The sequence below is a fragment of the Coenobita brevimanus genome, chromosome 66, assembly GCF_032717465.1.
Source record: "Coenobita brevimanus isolate Jiangsu-jjx chromosome 66, ASM3271746v2, whole genome shotgun sequence".
NCBI lineage: Eukaryota > Metazoa > Arthropoda > Malacostraca > Decapoda > Coenobitidae > Coenobita > Coenobita brevimanus.
In genome coordinates, this window is record NC_137019.1 from 7,554,564 (window position 1) to 7,569,495 (window position 14,932).

The 14,932-nt window shown below is 40.9% G+C and overlaps 1 protein-coding gene across 1 annotated transcript; it reads right to left on the reverse strand.

Annotated features, from left to right (window-relative positions):
* Window positions 1-785: 785 nt before the first annotated feature.
* U4-U6-60K (U4-U6 small nuclear riboprotein factor 60K) lies at window positions 786-14,035 on the reverse strand. The gene is made up of 3 exons (XM_080276783.1): window positions 13,980-14,035; window positions 9,830-10,125; window positions 786-2,184 (listed from the first exon to the last, which is right to left on the reverse strand). The coding sequence occupies exons 2-3, from the start codon at window positions 10,103-10,105 to the stop codon at window positions 928-930; spliced, it is 1,533 nt and encodes a 510-aa protein (XP_080132909.1). The 5' UTR covers window positions 10,106-10,125; window positions 13,980-14,035; the 3' UTR covers window positions 786-927.
* Window positions 14,036-14,932: the final 897 nt, after the last annotated feature.

Here is a 14,932-nt window from a genome sequence, read left to right on the forward strand (position 1 = left end):
ACGTACCTCGCTAACTTCAGACATTTCTCCACTACGCTTACAACACTGATGTAGGTGCGTAGGAGGTGAATGACAGTCTTCACAGGCTCACAGCCACTCTGCTCTCTCAGTAACCTTGAAGATTTCAGAGGTCAAGTGACACCAACCTGACTCAATTCAACCAGCTTTCTGGCTTTGGTGATTATTTTGATTAGTGCCGGAGATCTTATATTGATGTATTCAGCCCATTTAATCACAAAAAAAAATTCAAAGTCGGTTCACAAGCTCACAGCCGCTCTGCTCTCTCAGTAAACTTGAAGATTTCAGGGATCAAGTGACACCAATCTGACTCAGTTCAACCAACTTTCTGGCTTTGGTGATTATTTTTGTGTGTGGCAGGGATCTTATATTGATGTACTATTAAGTCCATTTAGACAGAAAAATGATCCAAAATCAGTTCACAAGCTCACAGCCACTCTACTCTCTCAGTAATATCGAAGATTTCAGAGGTAGAGTGGCACCAACCCGACTCAATTCAACCAACTTTCTGGCTTTAGTGATTACTTTTATTAGTACTAGGGATCTCATATTAATGTACCGTATAAAGCCCATTTAGCCAGGAAAAAAAAAATCCAAAATTGGCCAGCATAGTGGGGTATCATTTTTTTTTTTTTGCCCAGCGAAGTATGGGTTAACAGACCTGGCTTTCCCCCATTTATATCATTATAGCAAGGGTCTACTATACATACAAACATAATAATGTATATATATATATATATATATATATATATATTTATATAAAATCACTGATAAAGATTAAAACTCATCACTAATTTACCATATGAATTTGCAAATAAAAGGTGAGGTAATTAATAGGGTTGGTAAGAGCACCGGCATTTGTAGATTTAATGTAAAAACAAACCACCAAATGTAGACATACACACACTTTTAATCAGGGCCCCAAATTTTAAAGGTACGATCAAAGGAACATGTAGCAATTATACCATCCTGAGGCGATATATCAACTCCCATTACTTTCTGACCATGTCCCTCTAAGGCTTTCATAGCTTGGAATGACCCATGACACCAAAGGCGCACTGACCCATCATATGAACTGGTGACAATATACTGGCCTCCAGTTTTGTCATATCGAGCCCCAGTAACTATACCTGTGTGGGCTGGGATACTGTATATGCAACGACGCTGTCTTACATCCCACACACGGGCAGAATTATCTTCACTCCCTGTAACCAAGTGATAACCATCAGGTGACCAGTCAATAGCAAGTATAGGTTGTTGATGGCCTGAAAGGAACATAACACACCTCCCTGTTCTGATGTCCCAAACTCGTCCAAAGGAATCCATCCCTCCTGTTGCTGCTAAAGATCCATCATTCTGAAAGTCTATGCAGTATACTGGCTTTGAATGACCTTCTTGAAACAAAACTTCCTCCTGTATTTCAAGATCCCACAGTCTCCAGCTGTTATCATGCACACATGTGCCAAGAAACCTTCCACTTGGATGGAACTGGACACGGGAAACTCTAGCATCAAGATTAGGAAGCTCTGCAAGAGGTTCTTCACTATCAAGACTCCACAGCTGCACACTTCCATCGCGCCCACTGGATACCAAGTTAAGAGCTGCCGGTTCCATTGACAAGGTAGCATTTGGATGCCACTCCACACAGTCTACATAACAATTATGACCTCTGAATGTTTGTTCCTCTGTACAAAATGGTACCTTCCACAACTTAACAAGACCACTCCAAGAGCTGGTTGACAGAAGTTTTCCATCAGGACTGAAACTACAGTAAGAGATTGGTCGAGAATCAGCATTTTGACTTCCAAGAAGACCAAAGGATCTCAGCTTATTCTGAACTTCTTGTCTCTTAGCTGTTCGAGTTGCCTCTGGGACCATATTCTCAAGGTGTTCCTTTTTTAACCTGGCCCTTGCGCGTGGAATAGAAAAATTGACAATAAACATGCGTGTTTCCTTCAGAGTTTGGGGCCCCTCATGGTACCAAGTTTCCTCTGGTCGCTGCTGATTACGGTCTGCAGCATCTACCTCTTGCTGTCCTGTGGCTGTTTTCTTCAATGCATCTTCTCCAAGGCGGGATAGGAGCTCTTTCAGCCGGTTTCTGCGATCAGCTGGGCCTTCACCAAACAAGCAGATTGGTTCACCTAGTTGTCGAAGCTGTTGTTTTACCTGTCATGGAAAATGCAAACAATAAGAAAATTACATCTTACTATGCAAATGACAACATCATGCTAATCACATTTCCTACTGAACAATTGGGGTGTATGATCCAACAACTGCATCCAGTGAAATGAACTACACATTAATTTGCTCATTATTCAAGCTTCAGAAATTCTCAGTTCCACCTTACATGCAAAACAATCTACAGTACTCAACCCTTTATCCAGCTACTCAAATTTGGCACTCACAAAATCAGGATATTTTTAAGGTCTACCAGGGAATGAAGTTATGAGCTTTTAAATCCTAGGGTAAAAACAAATATATATTATAAAAATGAAATCTTGCTGTTACTAGCTTCCAAAATTGCAACTATTTTCATGTGGGTGCTGGCATGATTGTACATCACAATCTTGTCACTACATGCTGTGTGGTGTTGGTGGCTGTCACCGTCAAACGAACAACTGATGTACACAGGCACTTGCTCTGTCAACATCAGCCACTAAACCCTCTAATCAGTCCCTTTTTACAATGCTTATGAGGAAAAGTGAAACCCCCATTGGCTGTTAACTTGCCAACAGAAAATATTAATCCCTCAGAATAACAAAGAAGGATTGAATTAGTCTATCTATCTACGGCAAAACGCCATAATCACGTAAGGGTGGCCGTTTGTCTTTGAATTACAGTTATTCTAAGGGGAGGAGCACTAACCCTCTGTCAACCCACTTGCCAACATGTAAGGAACAAATATGGATTGGTTATATGGTTAACACCCAGCGCTGTAAATGGTTTCCTGGCTTACATGAAACCATTAGGCTTGTCACTCAATGTAAAGCCTGAAAATTAAGGAATAGTAATAAAAAGTGACAGGAAAGACAGGAGAAATAAGAAGGGAGGCGGGCGACACAGAAAAAGAATAATAAATGTGAAGGAAGAAGTAGGCAGCACTACATCAAGTGAGTGAATGATGGTCACCATTGCTAATCAGCAATGAAATTAGATAAACATGCTTCAGTGAAGGTGCTTAGTGACCTGTTAAGTGTCAATACCTTCATCGTTCATGACTAGGGATAAAAACAACAGTACGGTTCTTCAACATGGTAGGTTAACAGAACTACTGTGTTATCTATTAACATAGTTAAAACTGAAACTCTTATTTGTCTCCAAATAAGTAAATCTTTCATACAGTATGATTAAATATGACTGGTAATGTCAGCACAAATCTACAAGTACACTTGCACCAAATGTATGTGTTTGTGCACACATACACACCAAATGAAAGATGCTAAAATCTTGCAAAAGAAAGAAATAATAGTGAGAGATTCTGTGGAAAGGAATATATATGTAGTGGTATTTGGAGGTGATGAAAAAGAAAGTTAGACATGACAGAAAGCTGGAGGAAATGAGCCAAGTCATGGAAATACCAAATAAAATAAATGCAGAGGAAAGATAGTGGGTGCAGGAAACGGAAGAAGTAGGAAGGATAAGTTCATACAAAAAAGGTGAATCAAGACCACTAAAAAAGTACTGCATATTTAAGAACGAACATGTAGTGAGTGCAATCTTGAGTGTGACATGGAGATTAAATAACCAACCAGGTTATTTATTGGAGTGTGTGGTGAAATGCTGAAGCATGGGGGAGAGATAGTAGTAGAATGGATGTGGAAGATGTGCAGATTAGCCTGGGAGGAAGGTAGAGTCCCGGAGGATTGGAAGTCAGGTATAATTATTCCCTTGTACAAAGGAAAAGGGGAAAAAGAAGTGTGTGGTAATCACAGGGGCATTTGTCTTCTTAGTATAATAGGAAAAGTGTATGGTAGGATACTTATAGACAGAGTTAGAGAAAGAACAGAGGAATCAGTTGGAGAAGAACAGGGAGGCTTTAGGAAGGGAAGAGGTTGTGTAGATCAGATATTCATTCTTAGATCTTTAGTGGAAAAATTTCTAGAGAAGGGAAAGAAGTTGTATGCGGCTTTCATGGATTTGGAGAAAGCATATGACAGGGTGGATAGACAAGGATTGTGGAAAGTGTTAAGAATATATGGAGTAGATGGGAAGTTGTTGAATGCTGTGAAGAGTATGTACGATGGTGCGAAGGCTGCAGTGCGTGTGGATGGTGAACTAAGTGAATTTTTCTCTTTGAAAGTTGGTTTGAAACAGGGATGTGTCATGTCTCCATGGTTGTTCAATCTGTACATGGATGGGGTAATAAAAGAGGTACAAGGTAGGGTAGTGGATGTTGGAGTGGCCCTGGTGAGAGAGGATAGTGTTTGGAAACTCCCTGTACTGTTGTTTGCAGATGATACTGTGTTGTTGAGTGAAGACGAAGGGGAGCTGCAAGGCTTGGTGGATGAGCTTGGGAGAGTGTGTAAGAAACGGAACCTAAAGGTGAATGTAGGGAAGAGTAAAGTGATGGTCTTTGAGAGAGGTGAAGTTAGTGAATGTACAGCGAGGTTGGATGGTGAGGAATTGGAAAATGTGAGTACGTTTAAGTATTTGGGTAGTGTGATGAGTAAGGATGGAGGTTTGGAGGGTGAAGTGCTTGAAAGGGTACAGCAGGGAAGAAAGGTTGCTGGTTCCTTGAAAGCAGTGATAAGAAACAGGGAAGTGAGCATGGAAGTGAAAAAGTTACTACATGACAGTATTGTGATACCAACTCTAACGTTCGGAAGTGAAGCTTGGACATTGTTGGAAGGACGCAAGTCAAGAGTGAGAGCAGTGGAAATGAGTTATTTAAGAGGAGCCTGTGGAGTCACGTGGAGAGACAGGCTGACGAATGAGGATATAAAGGAGCGTTGTGGTGTGGATGTGGATGTGATAGGAAGCGTTATGAGGAACACACTGAGGTGGTTTGGCCATTTGGAGAGGATGGAGGGTGAAAGACTGACGAAGAGAGTGTATGTGAGTGAGGTGGAGGGGGGAAGAGGGAGGGGGAGGCCGAGGATGAGATGGAGAGGTATATGAGAGAGGGGGGTGTGAGTTGGGAGCAGGGCAGTGAAATGGCGGGGGACAGGGCGACTTGGAGGCGATTTGTTTGTGGCCACCCCAAACGGGATTGAGGCGTCTGGCAATAGATAGATAGATAGATTATAAGAAATTCAGAAAAAAATGATGAAAGATCCAAAGTAGAACAGAAACAATTTTTGTGGCGAGTGATAGATATGAATGCTGGGAAATCTATCTATCTATAGCCCGACACCCTAATCCCGCAAAGGGTGGCCGCAGACAAAATGCCTCCAAGTCACTCTGTCACCCACCATTTGACTCCCCTCCCCCCAACTCACCCCCCCCCTCCCTCATATACCTCTCAACTCCATCCCTCCACCTCATCCTCGGTCTACCCCTCCCTCTCCCTCCCTCCACCTCACCTACATACACCCTCTTAGTCAGTCTTTCATTCTCCATCCTCTCCACATGTCCAAACCACCTCAGTGTATTTCTCCTAATCTCTTCAACCACATCCACATCTACCCCACAACGTTCCTTCACTTCTTCATTCGTCAACCTGTCCCTCCATGTCACTCCACATGCTCCTCTCAAGTAACTCATTTCCACTGCTCTCACTCTTGACTTGTTCCCCTCTTGCAAGGTCCACGCCTCGCTTCCATACGTCAGGGTAGGGATCACAATACCATCATGCAGTGACTTCTTAACTTCCATACTCACCTCCCTATTTCTCATCACTGCTTTCAGTGTGCCAACAACCTTCCTTCCCTGCTGTACCCTTTCACGTACTTCATCCCCCAAAGTTCCATCCTTACTCATCACACTACCCAAGTACTTGAATGCACTCACATTCTCAGAAATGGTTACAGAAGTGGCAGAGAAAAGCATAACCATGACTGGGACACAAAGCCTTAAGATTATGTATAGCAAAACTGATGGACTGATGTCTACAAGAGAGAAATTGGAAGAATAGGCAAGAAATTGTTAGTCTAACAGAGATCAAAGTACCCAGTGATACTGATACAAAAGTACAGTATTTAGCTGAAGGAATGTAATATGTGGAGCAAAGATAGAAAAAAAGATTTGATGGAGGTGTAATAGTCATAACTATACAGTACTGAATAAAAAGTGAGAATAAATTTTCAAAATGTACCAGCCAAAATGAAACTTAACAAATTACTCACTTAGTCTGACCGAGATTCAATCTCAGGCCCTCACACTTCAAACGCAAGCACATTATCACTGAGCCAAATAGAGGATCCCCGCTAAGCCTCTAGACAATGCAGGCTTTTACAGAACCCATTACATCACTCTTTTCTCCCCTTGGTGATTAATTTGGTGCATTTCAAATAAAGATGTACCGATACCAAAATTCTGACCGATACCGATATCACAAAATTGGACCAATACCACCATCGTACCGATACCGAAACTTGTCATGCTGTAGTAGTGTAAATAAATATACAAATGAAATTAAACAATTAAACATATCAATGAGAAAAAATGATAAAAGCTGTGAAGCCATAATAGGCAGAAGACTGTGTGTGGATAGTGAGGGAGGGTGGTGCCTGCCGTCTGAGGACTGTGGCAGGGCCCTGAGACGCTGATGTGAGGCTACCAACCTGTCTTGTACATGTCCATGGTGGCAGATGTGGCTCATTACCAAAGAATGTACTGTATTACTATGCATTATTTACTCAAAATAATATGATACTAAATAATCGAATATTACCAATAATTTATTTTTCATCCCTATAAAACATCCAGATTCTTTTTAACAAAATAACTTTCAGTACACGATATGCTACGCACTAAATTCCTTTTAGGTATCATTAGTATCGGCAGAAAATCAGCCAATACTGATTCCGATACCGATACTGATACATTGGTACATCTCTAGTTTCGAATACACATAGTTGCACAGCCTTGGAGGCCACCACTGGGGACTCTGCAGACCACATCGAACAGCTCATCCCTGGGATGTAAGGACCAGGTCACTGTCAGCTAACCAACAACATCATTGCCCTCCAAGCCTCGCCTCACATCCCACACCGCTGCCAACCAATGTAACAACCGAAATGAAACTTAACAAATTAATCACACTGTCCTGGCCGAGATTCGATCGCAGGCCCTCGTGCTTCATACATGCGCACTTTACTACTGAGCCAAATAGAGATCCCCGCTTTGCCTCTAGGCAACATGGGCTTTTATAGACCCCATTACACAAATACCACATAAGAAATACTAGGAGCAGAGATACAAGACAACTGTAGTGAAAAAATGTAAACTGATGTAGTGTATATGCCACCACAAACTTGGGCAAGGACAAAAGATAAATATGAACAGTTGATGAAGGAATCCATGGAAATGTTGAAGACAATAGTTGGGAGGAAAAACATCAATAGTACTTCATCAACTGCACCGTTATGATTCGAGTTGACTGCTGTGGTGTGCGCGTGTGTGCACATGCGCACACACACACACAAAGAATTTTTGAAGTTTCTAGTACCGGTATTCCAATTCAACTCTAACAGATACACAGGAAATGTGAAGAAGAATATGTTCAAAACTTTTCAGGTCAATATGTGCTATGGTTTAGGAACTACAGATATCATAAGTTACAGTGCTGTCGCACGAACCATGGCACTAAGCCAAAAAAATTCGACATCGTCATTTTAGTGGAAACCAATTTAAGGGTTAAGAGATAAAAGAGGGTACATTATTGTATGATGAGGTAAATCTGATGTCTCCATTTGACTTACAGATGAACAGGTGACCACAATTTACATTTCAAAGAGCAGAATACATGATTTACGGCTCAACTTCCGTGATGTATGTAACAGCTGGGCAATGGGCATTCTGCAATGTAACTTGTAGTTCTCAGGTTAACTGGTGACTTCAACTGCAAGGAAGTTGACAGGGAGGAATGGATACTGGGAGCACCAAGAAATCATGGGGAAATAAATTGGTAGATTTGATAAGGGAAAATACGTTAACACAGCTAAAGAAAATAGAGTCAGATGAGATGACAAACCTTCACAATTGGATTTAGCCTTCACAAACGACCCTAATGATATGCAGAATATAAGATTTTAGTGTCCTCTGGTTAAGAGTGCTCAGAGGCAAGGGAAAAAAGAGAAGAAAGATATGGACAGGACAGATCCTGTATATATAGACAGATAAACAGGTAGATAGATAATGGTGTGTATGAGTACTTACCACAGAAGAATCTAATAGTGCACAAGGCCTGGGTGATTCATAGCCTGAGGCACAAAAAACTGGACTAAAGTATATTTTTTAACAAGTGGACGAGATATCAGAAACTTCTGGGAGTGATCATCATGTCTTCCGAGGCACTAGCTTTGACTGGAGACAAACGGTCTTGCACCCACTTTTCAGTTCCTTAAGTCTGGGATAATTCCTCCAGTCACTACTTCTAATGTCTACATCAGGGCTATTCAAGTACTTTAGGAGTAGGGCCGGATTATGAAACTCAGACTGACAGAAGGCCCATACATTTATTTTAGCTCCTCTCACTTGATGTAGTGCTGCCTCCTTCTTCCTTCACCTTTATCACCCTTTTTCTGTGTCTTCCTCCTCTTCCTATTTCTCTCATCTTTCCAGTTACTTTTTATTACTCTTCTTTCCTTTTCAGATGGCTTTACACTGAGTGACAAACTAATGGTTTCCTGTAAGCCAGGAAATCATTTATAATGCTGGGTGGTAACCACATATCTTTTTTGTGTTAATTAACAGCTTTACAATGAAAATACACGAAAGCGTGATAAAAAAGGAATTATTACAACTTATTTACATTAACCTGATACTAATCTCATTCACGGTTTTCTTTCCTAGCACAGCCAAAATCAACTAGATGCTAATGAGGCAAGACTAATGAATATCGAATCAACTGAAGAAAGTCACAGTATTCTGTACTTGTTCATTACAGTCAGGATACTTTTGTTTCTTGATAGTCATACGAAGCTGAATCTATCTCTCTATCTATAGCCAGACGCCACAATCCGGTAAGGGGTGGTTGTTTGACTTTGACTTAGTCGTTTTATGGGAAGGGGCACTAACCTTCCGCCAACCCACTTGTTGACATGTCACGTTTGAGTTGCTTATATGGTTACCACCAAATACTGAAAATGGTTTCCTGGCTTACAGGAACTCATTTGACTTGTCACGCAATGTAAAGCCATCTGAAAAGGAAAGCGGTGTAATAAAAAATGACATGGAAGATGGGAGAAAAAGGAAGAGAATGGCAGACACAAAAAAGGAATGATAAAGGTGAAGGAAGAGGCAGGCAGCACTACATCAAGTGAGTTGATGATGGTCTCTGATAACAATGAGATGTGGAATCTATCTCTATCTATTGCCAGATGCCTTAATCCTGTAAGGGGTAGTCACAAACAAATTGCCTCCATGTTGCCCTGTACTCCGTCATTTCACCGCCCTGTTCCCAGATCACATCCCCTTCTCTCATATATCGCTCCACTCCATCCCTCCATCTCATCCTTGGCCTCCCCCTCCCTCTCCTCCCCTCCACCTCACTCACATACACTCTCCTTGTCAGTCTCTTGCTCTCCATCCTTTCCACATGGCCAAACCAAAGAAAATGCTGAATAATCCTGATATTTGCAACCAGATGTGGTTCCACTCTGCTATACTAATTCTGTTGAAAAGATTCTGATTAGTTAGTCTTACATACCTCACTGTCATCAGTTGTCACATGGATCATTCTAGCCCTACGTTTCCTTTCAAACTCCTCCAATAGGGCCTTTTTCTCATCCAACATCTCTGGTTCATCCAACTCCATATACTCATTGCTGGTGTGTATGTTGGAAGGGGTGGCAGGACTAGCCGGAGAACCTGGTGCTGAGTCATCTTCAGCTGTAACAGAATCCAATGTCCCGTACCACTGCCTCTCACCTCCACCCCCACCCCCACCACTCGCAGGGGGTGGCGAGTCTTCACCATCTGACATTATGAGGGCTGGATCTTACACTGGAATATAAAAGCATGAATTATATCAGTACCGGTACATACCATCACTGTTGTTAGTGTACCACACTTCACATATGACGATACAGTAATGTGATCATCATATGACACCAAATGCTATGATGGTCTTGGCTATAATATGGGAATTACAATGCAGTCAGCCCTCCATTTACCCAACTAGTATGCTGTATCCCCCAAAAGATGCACAAAGAGAATCAGACAAATTGTTTCGTAAGAACACTATTCCGTAAGAACCATCATTATTTTGCTAACAGGGAAGAGAAAATCCAGAACTCTTCTCAAATTACCATATTGTCCCTCCTGGAATTTTTCCCTATTTGTAACACAGTAAATCTTATAAAGGAATACCTTACTGATATGTATGAAGACTCCATCTATCCATCATCCAATCCTCTGTTGCTCTATGAGAAGCGTGGGAGCCTGGGGCTAGGCAAGTTGGTCCTTACATTTCAGATGACATTGACCAGCCTCACTCATCCCTGAGTAGCATTACACGAGCAATAAACCCCAACCATCCCTTGGATGTACACCTATACAGGTTCAATCCAATGAAGCGCCTTAATTACCCACTAAACAACCAGGCGCCATAAATTGGTTACATGGTTATCACCCAGTGTAGTAAATGGTTTCCTGATGCAGAGGAAACCATTTGGCTTGTCACTAAAAAGACTTACTGATCATTAATGGACATAATATAATGGTATGAAGTAGCTTATTATAAAGAATGATTCCAGTATAGTGTTGTACATTGATCTGGGAAGTTGTCCAAAATTAGTATTATCAACAATACTGATGTAAATATCGGAAAAAAAAAATACCATAGCAGAATACAAGTACTGTATGTTAAAAGTAGTAACAAGCTCCTCCATAAATACAGTGATATGTATGATATCAGTGGTGAAATATATTGCAACATTATGTTTTGTTGAGGCTCTAGGCTCATCTGAATGTGAACATGGTGGAGTGCAGACTGAAGGTGACCTCCTGCAATACAACAGTCCTTCTTTCGTGGGATAACATGGGAGCTGAACGACATCTGTGTAAGCAGCCAGTATATCTGCAGCACTTCCTGAAGGCACCCATCTCCGACACTACTATCACTGGAAATGATAACTGCTTGAAATGTTTACATATAGCTATGGGTATAATATTTTAAAAATTATATCCTGAGGATTTTTGCTATACTGTACATAACAAATTTTTGTCAGTGATCTAGTCCTCTGATACTACATAAGCTTCTCAATTATCGGATAATATGAAATCTAAAAAATACAAAAGGCCATACTATTGTTGTTAGGTCAGTTTCTGGGGGTGGATGGGTCAGTTTTAAGGGCATTCCCTTATACATAGCTACCATGTTGATCTGCCTAAGCTGAACTAATTCATCTAGCATTTGCCAAAATAAAATGCCAACGTGGGTCCCTTGTGGTGGAAGGGTTGCACCTCCACTCAAGTCTTCCACTTCAAGGTGAGCTGACAAGCTAATGGGGAAACATTTTCACAAACTTTACGGTAGCTTGATTTTGCTCTGAATCCTGATTTTCTATTGACAGCTAAATTAAACAAAAAATTATTATAGGATTTCAAATAATTTGGTATGAACCTTAAATGGTGATAAAAATTATTACCGTATATTTTCCAGTTACAAGTGCTGATTCAGTGATGATCAAGTACCGAACATACAATACTGTATACACACGACCACCGATTCGGTATTTCACCCCACCCCCATTTTGGCACGAAATTACCCTCATCAGTCCTTATTTAGTGGTAGGTGGTGGCGACCATCATCCACTCACTTGATGTAGTGCTGCCTACTTCTTCCTTAGCCTTTATCATTCTTTTTCTGTGCCTGCCCTCCTCTCTTCCTATTTCTCCCATCTTTCCTGTCACTACTTAATGCTTTTCTTTCCGTTACAGGTGGCTTTACATTGAGTGACAAGCCAAATGGTTTCCTGTAAGCCAAGAAACCATTTACAACGCTGGGTGGTAACCTTATAACCAAACCATACGTGCTCCCTACGTGTCAAGTAGGTTGGTGGAGAGTTAATGCCCCTCCCTGTAAAACAAGTAACTCAGAGTCAAATGGCCACCCCGTACGGGATTGTGGCGTCTGGCAATAGATAGATAGATAGATAGTCCTTATTTACTCCAACTTAACCTAAACTTTCAGAACTTAACCCAACCTTATTTATCCTACCCTAACCTAACTTATTCTACCCCTTATATAGCTAACTGTATTTTCCTTGTTTATTGATGGATCCTCTTCATAGTTAATAATACAATGATGTACACCTTTATGAATTCACTGAATCATTACAAAGGTAGATCAACTTTTTTATTAATATTTAATCCTGGCCAACCTACAGACCTCATATAAGCCACAATGAAAGCCTGTACAAGTCAAGCTGCAAGCCTCATATGAGGTACAGCCATGAGCAAAAGTTTGCAGACAATCCTCTGCCAGCAGTGCATCCTACTTTCCACATTTCTCATTCCTCCCCAACAACAGATAGTATTCATCCTTCTCATAGTCTTTTGTGTGGATCATACTGCTGTTACAAAAAATCGTTCATGTAATGCCTCCCACTGACACAGCCTGCTGAGAAGTGTTGGCAAACTTTTGCTTATGGCAGTACAATTCACAATGATTATTAAACAATGACTTAGGAGGGGTAAATTACCCTACAAAGAATCATCCTGGCAGGTGTTATGAAGCTGTCCTGTTTCCTTCAAAAAAAAAAAAAAAAAAAAAAGCACTTTTAAATTCATGGTTAATGCAGTCGTGCTGCTTTATACTGACCAAAAAATTTACATAAAATCTACGAATGCTGTCACCTTTCATTACTCTTCTTTCCTTTCAAATGACTTTCCACTGAGTGACAAGCCTAATGGTTTCCTTTAAGCCAGAAAATCATTTACAATGCTGGGTGGTAACCAAATAACTAACCCATACATGCTCCCTACATGTCAATAAGTGGGTTGGCAGAGGGTTAGCGTCCCTCCTCATAAAACAACTAACTTAAAAGTCGAGCAACCACCCATTACAGGATTATGGTGTCTGGCTCTAGATTTAGACCGACAGAAAATCTAGGAAAGCTTTGATTTACAGATGTTGGAAAGATTATAACAAGGCTTATGCTTCATCAAATTCTGTCAGAAATTACTGTATTAATATACCATGGTAGGACCTATTAGGGTTTGGTTAGATTCCATTGGGCTTGTGTTACATGTAATACGGACTGAATTCTGTAATTACTTATCAATCACAATATCTGGCAACTTTTAAAACCTATTACTTTTACAACAGCGTTATTATTCGTTTAACCAATTTCCACCAAAAGCCCTTTCACTTTTCAGTAAACAATTTGAAGCCTCACAACAGGACAGCATGGACAGTGCAATGGCATGCAAATCCTGCTTCTGGAAGGATCAGACACGACAGTATACCCATACAAGAACTTTTGTCATGAAAAACACCGGCTATCGATTTCAAAATGGGCCGATTGCTGTAAAAATACTGTATGTTATTAGAGTTTCTGAGGATTCACTTGCACCAGATAGGGCCTCTAACCGACGCAGCATTAAACATAATCGTATAAGAACTCCAATGAAATGGGTGGGCGTCAAAAAAAAAAAAAAACATTGAAAGCAAGAAGACTATTTTTTTATACTCACCAAGTTTGCATATCACAAGTAACTGAAGTTAGGATATGTGAAAATGTCAAGGCCAGGTAAACACTTTCTCCGGCAGAATGCTGGTGGCAAAGTCCTTTACAATAACCTTTGTAAATAACTGGAACACTCATACATTCATTACATGATAAATTCACTACCTGAAACGATCCTCGATAGAAGAGAGCAACTCATTGAGCCCCTGCAGCGTCCCGGGAGACCGCGTCCGCTGATGGCTAATCTTGAATCCTGTGCAGCGAGGTCTTAATACACAGTTGAATGAATTGAGGACTTCGAGGGGGCATTATTTGTTGAAGGAGGTTTGTGGCAATGTTCACCACCTCCTTTTGTTACTCCATAATATCTGAAGTGTGACAAGACCTACCTCCGTTTGTTGTACTGTACTGTATATGTACTCCATATACTTTACAGGAATAAATATTTAAGTTCAATTCCAGGAATGCAGTTAGTTCACCCAAATTAATTTTCATTTAATCTGTATACCTTTACAGCAATAAGTATTTCAATCAATCAATGAGGTTGCGTTCCGCTAGCTAGCAAGCACTCTCTTGCAGGGTTACCAAGGATGCACTTCTCATTTGGGCTGTTTTTCAGATGGTTGCTGGAAAATTTAAGTGGGTGCGGTTACAAGTTTGGGAGGTATTTACAAAACCAGTGACACACTTGGGACTTTTTCTTGGTGTTTGGGACACTGTCACAAATTGTATTAATGGAGACTGTTTGACTAATACATTTTCCGGATTACCATAGTAGATCTATGGTCAGAAAATGGAAATAGCATATTTACAGTGGTAGTGTTGTTGTGACGTATATGGTCTCCCCCTCTCTCTCTCTCTCTCTCTCTCTCCTTAGCCGGGGGCGCGGTAGTACAGTGGTAGCGCGCTGGACTCGTAATCGGGAGATTGCGAGTTCGAGCCTCGCCCGAGCTGCCGTGCCGGGAGTGGTAGCTCGCTCCTGTAACCCTAGCGGGGCTATATAGTCCAATACAGGGCTTTATTTTTCAAGTTTGCTGTTAATCTAACATGATATAGTTAAGCTATGCCTTTTATCCATATTAAACTTTTATGTATTATACTTATATACACAGACAATT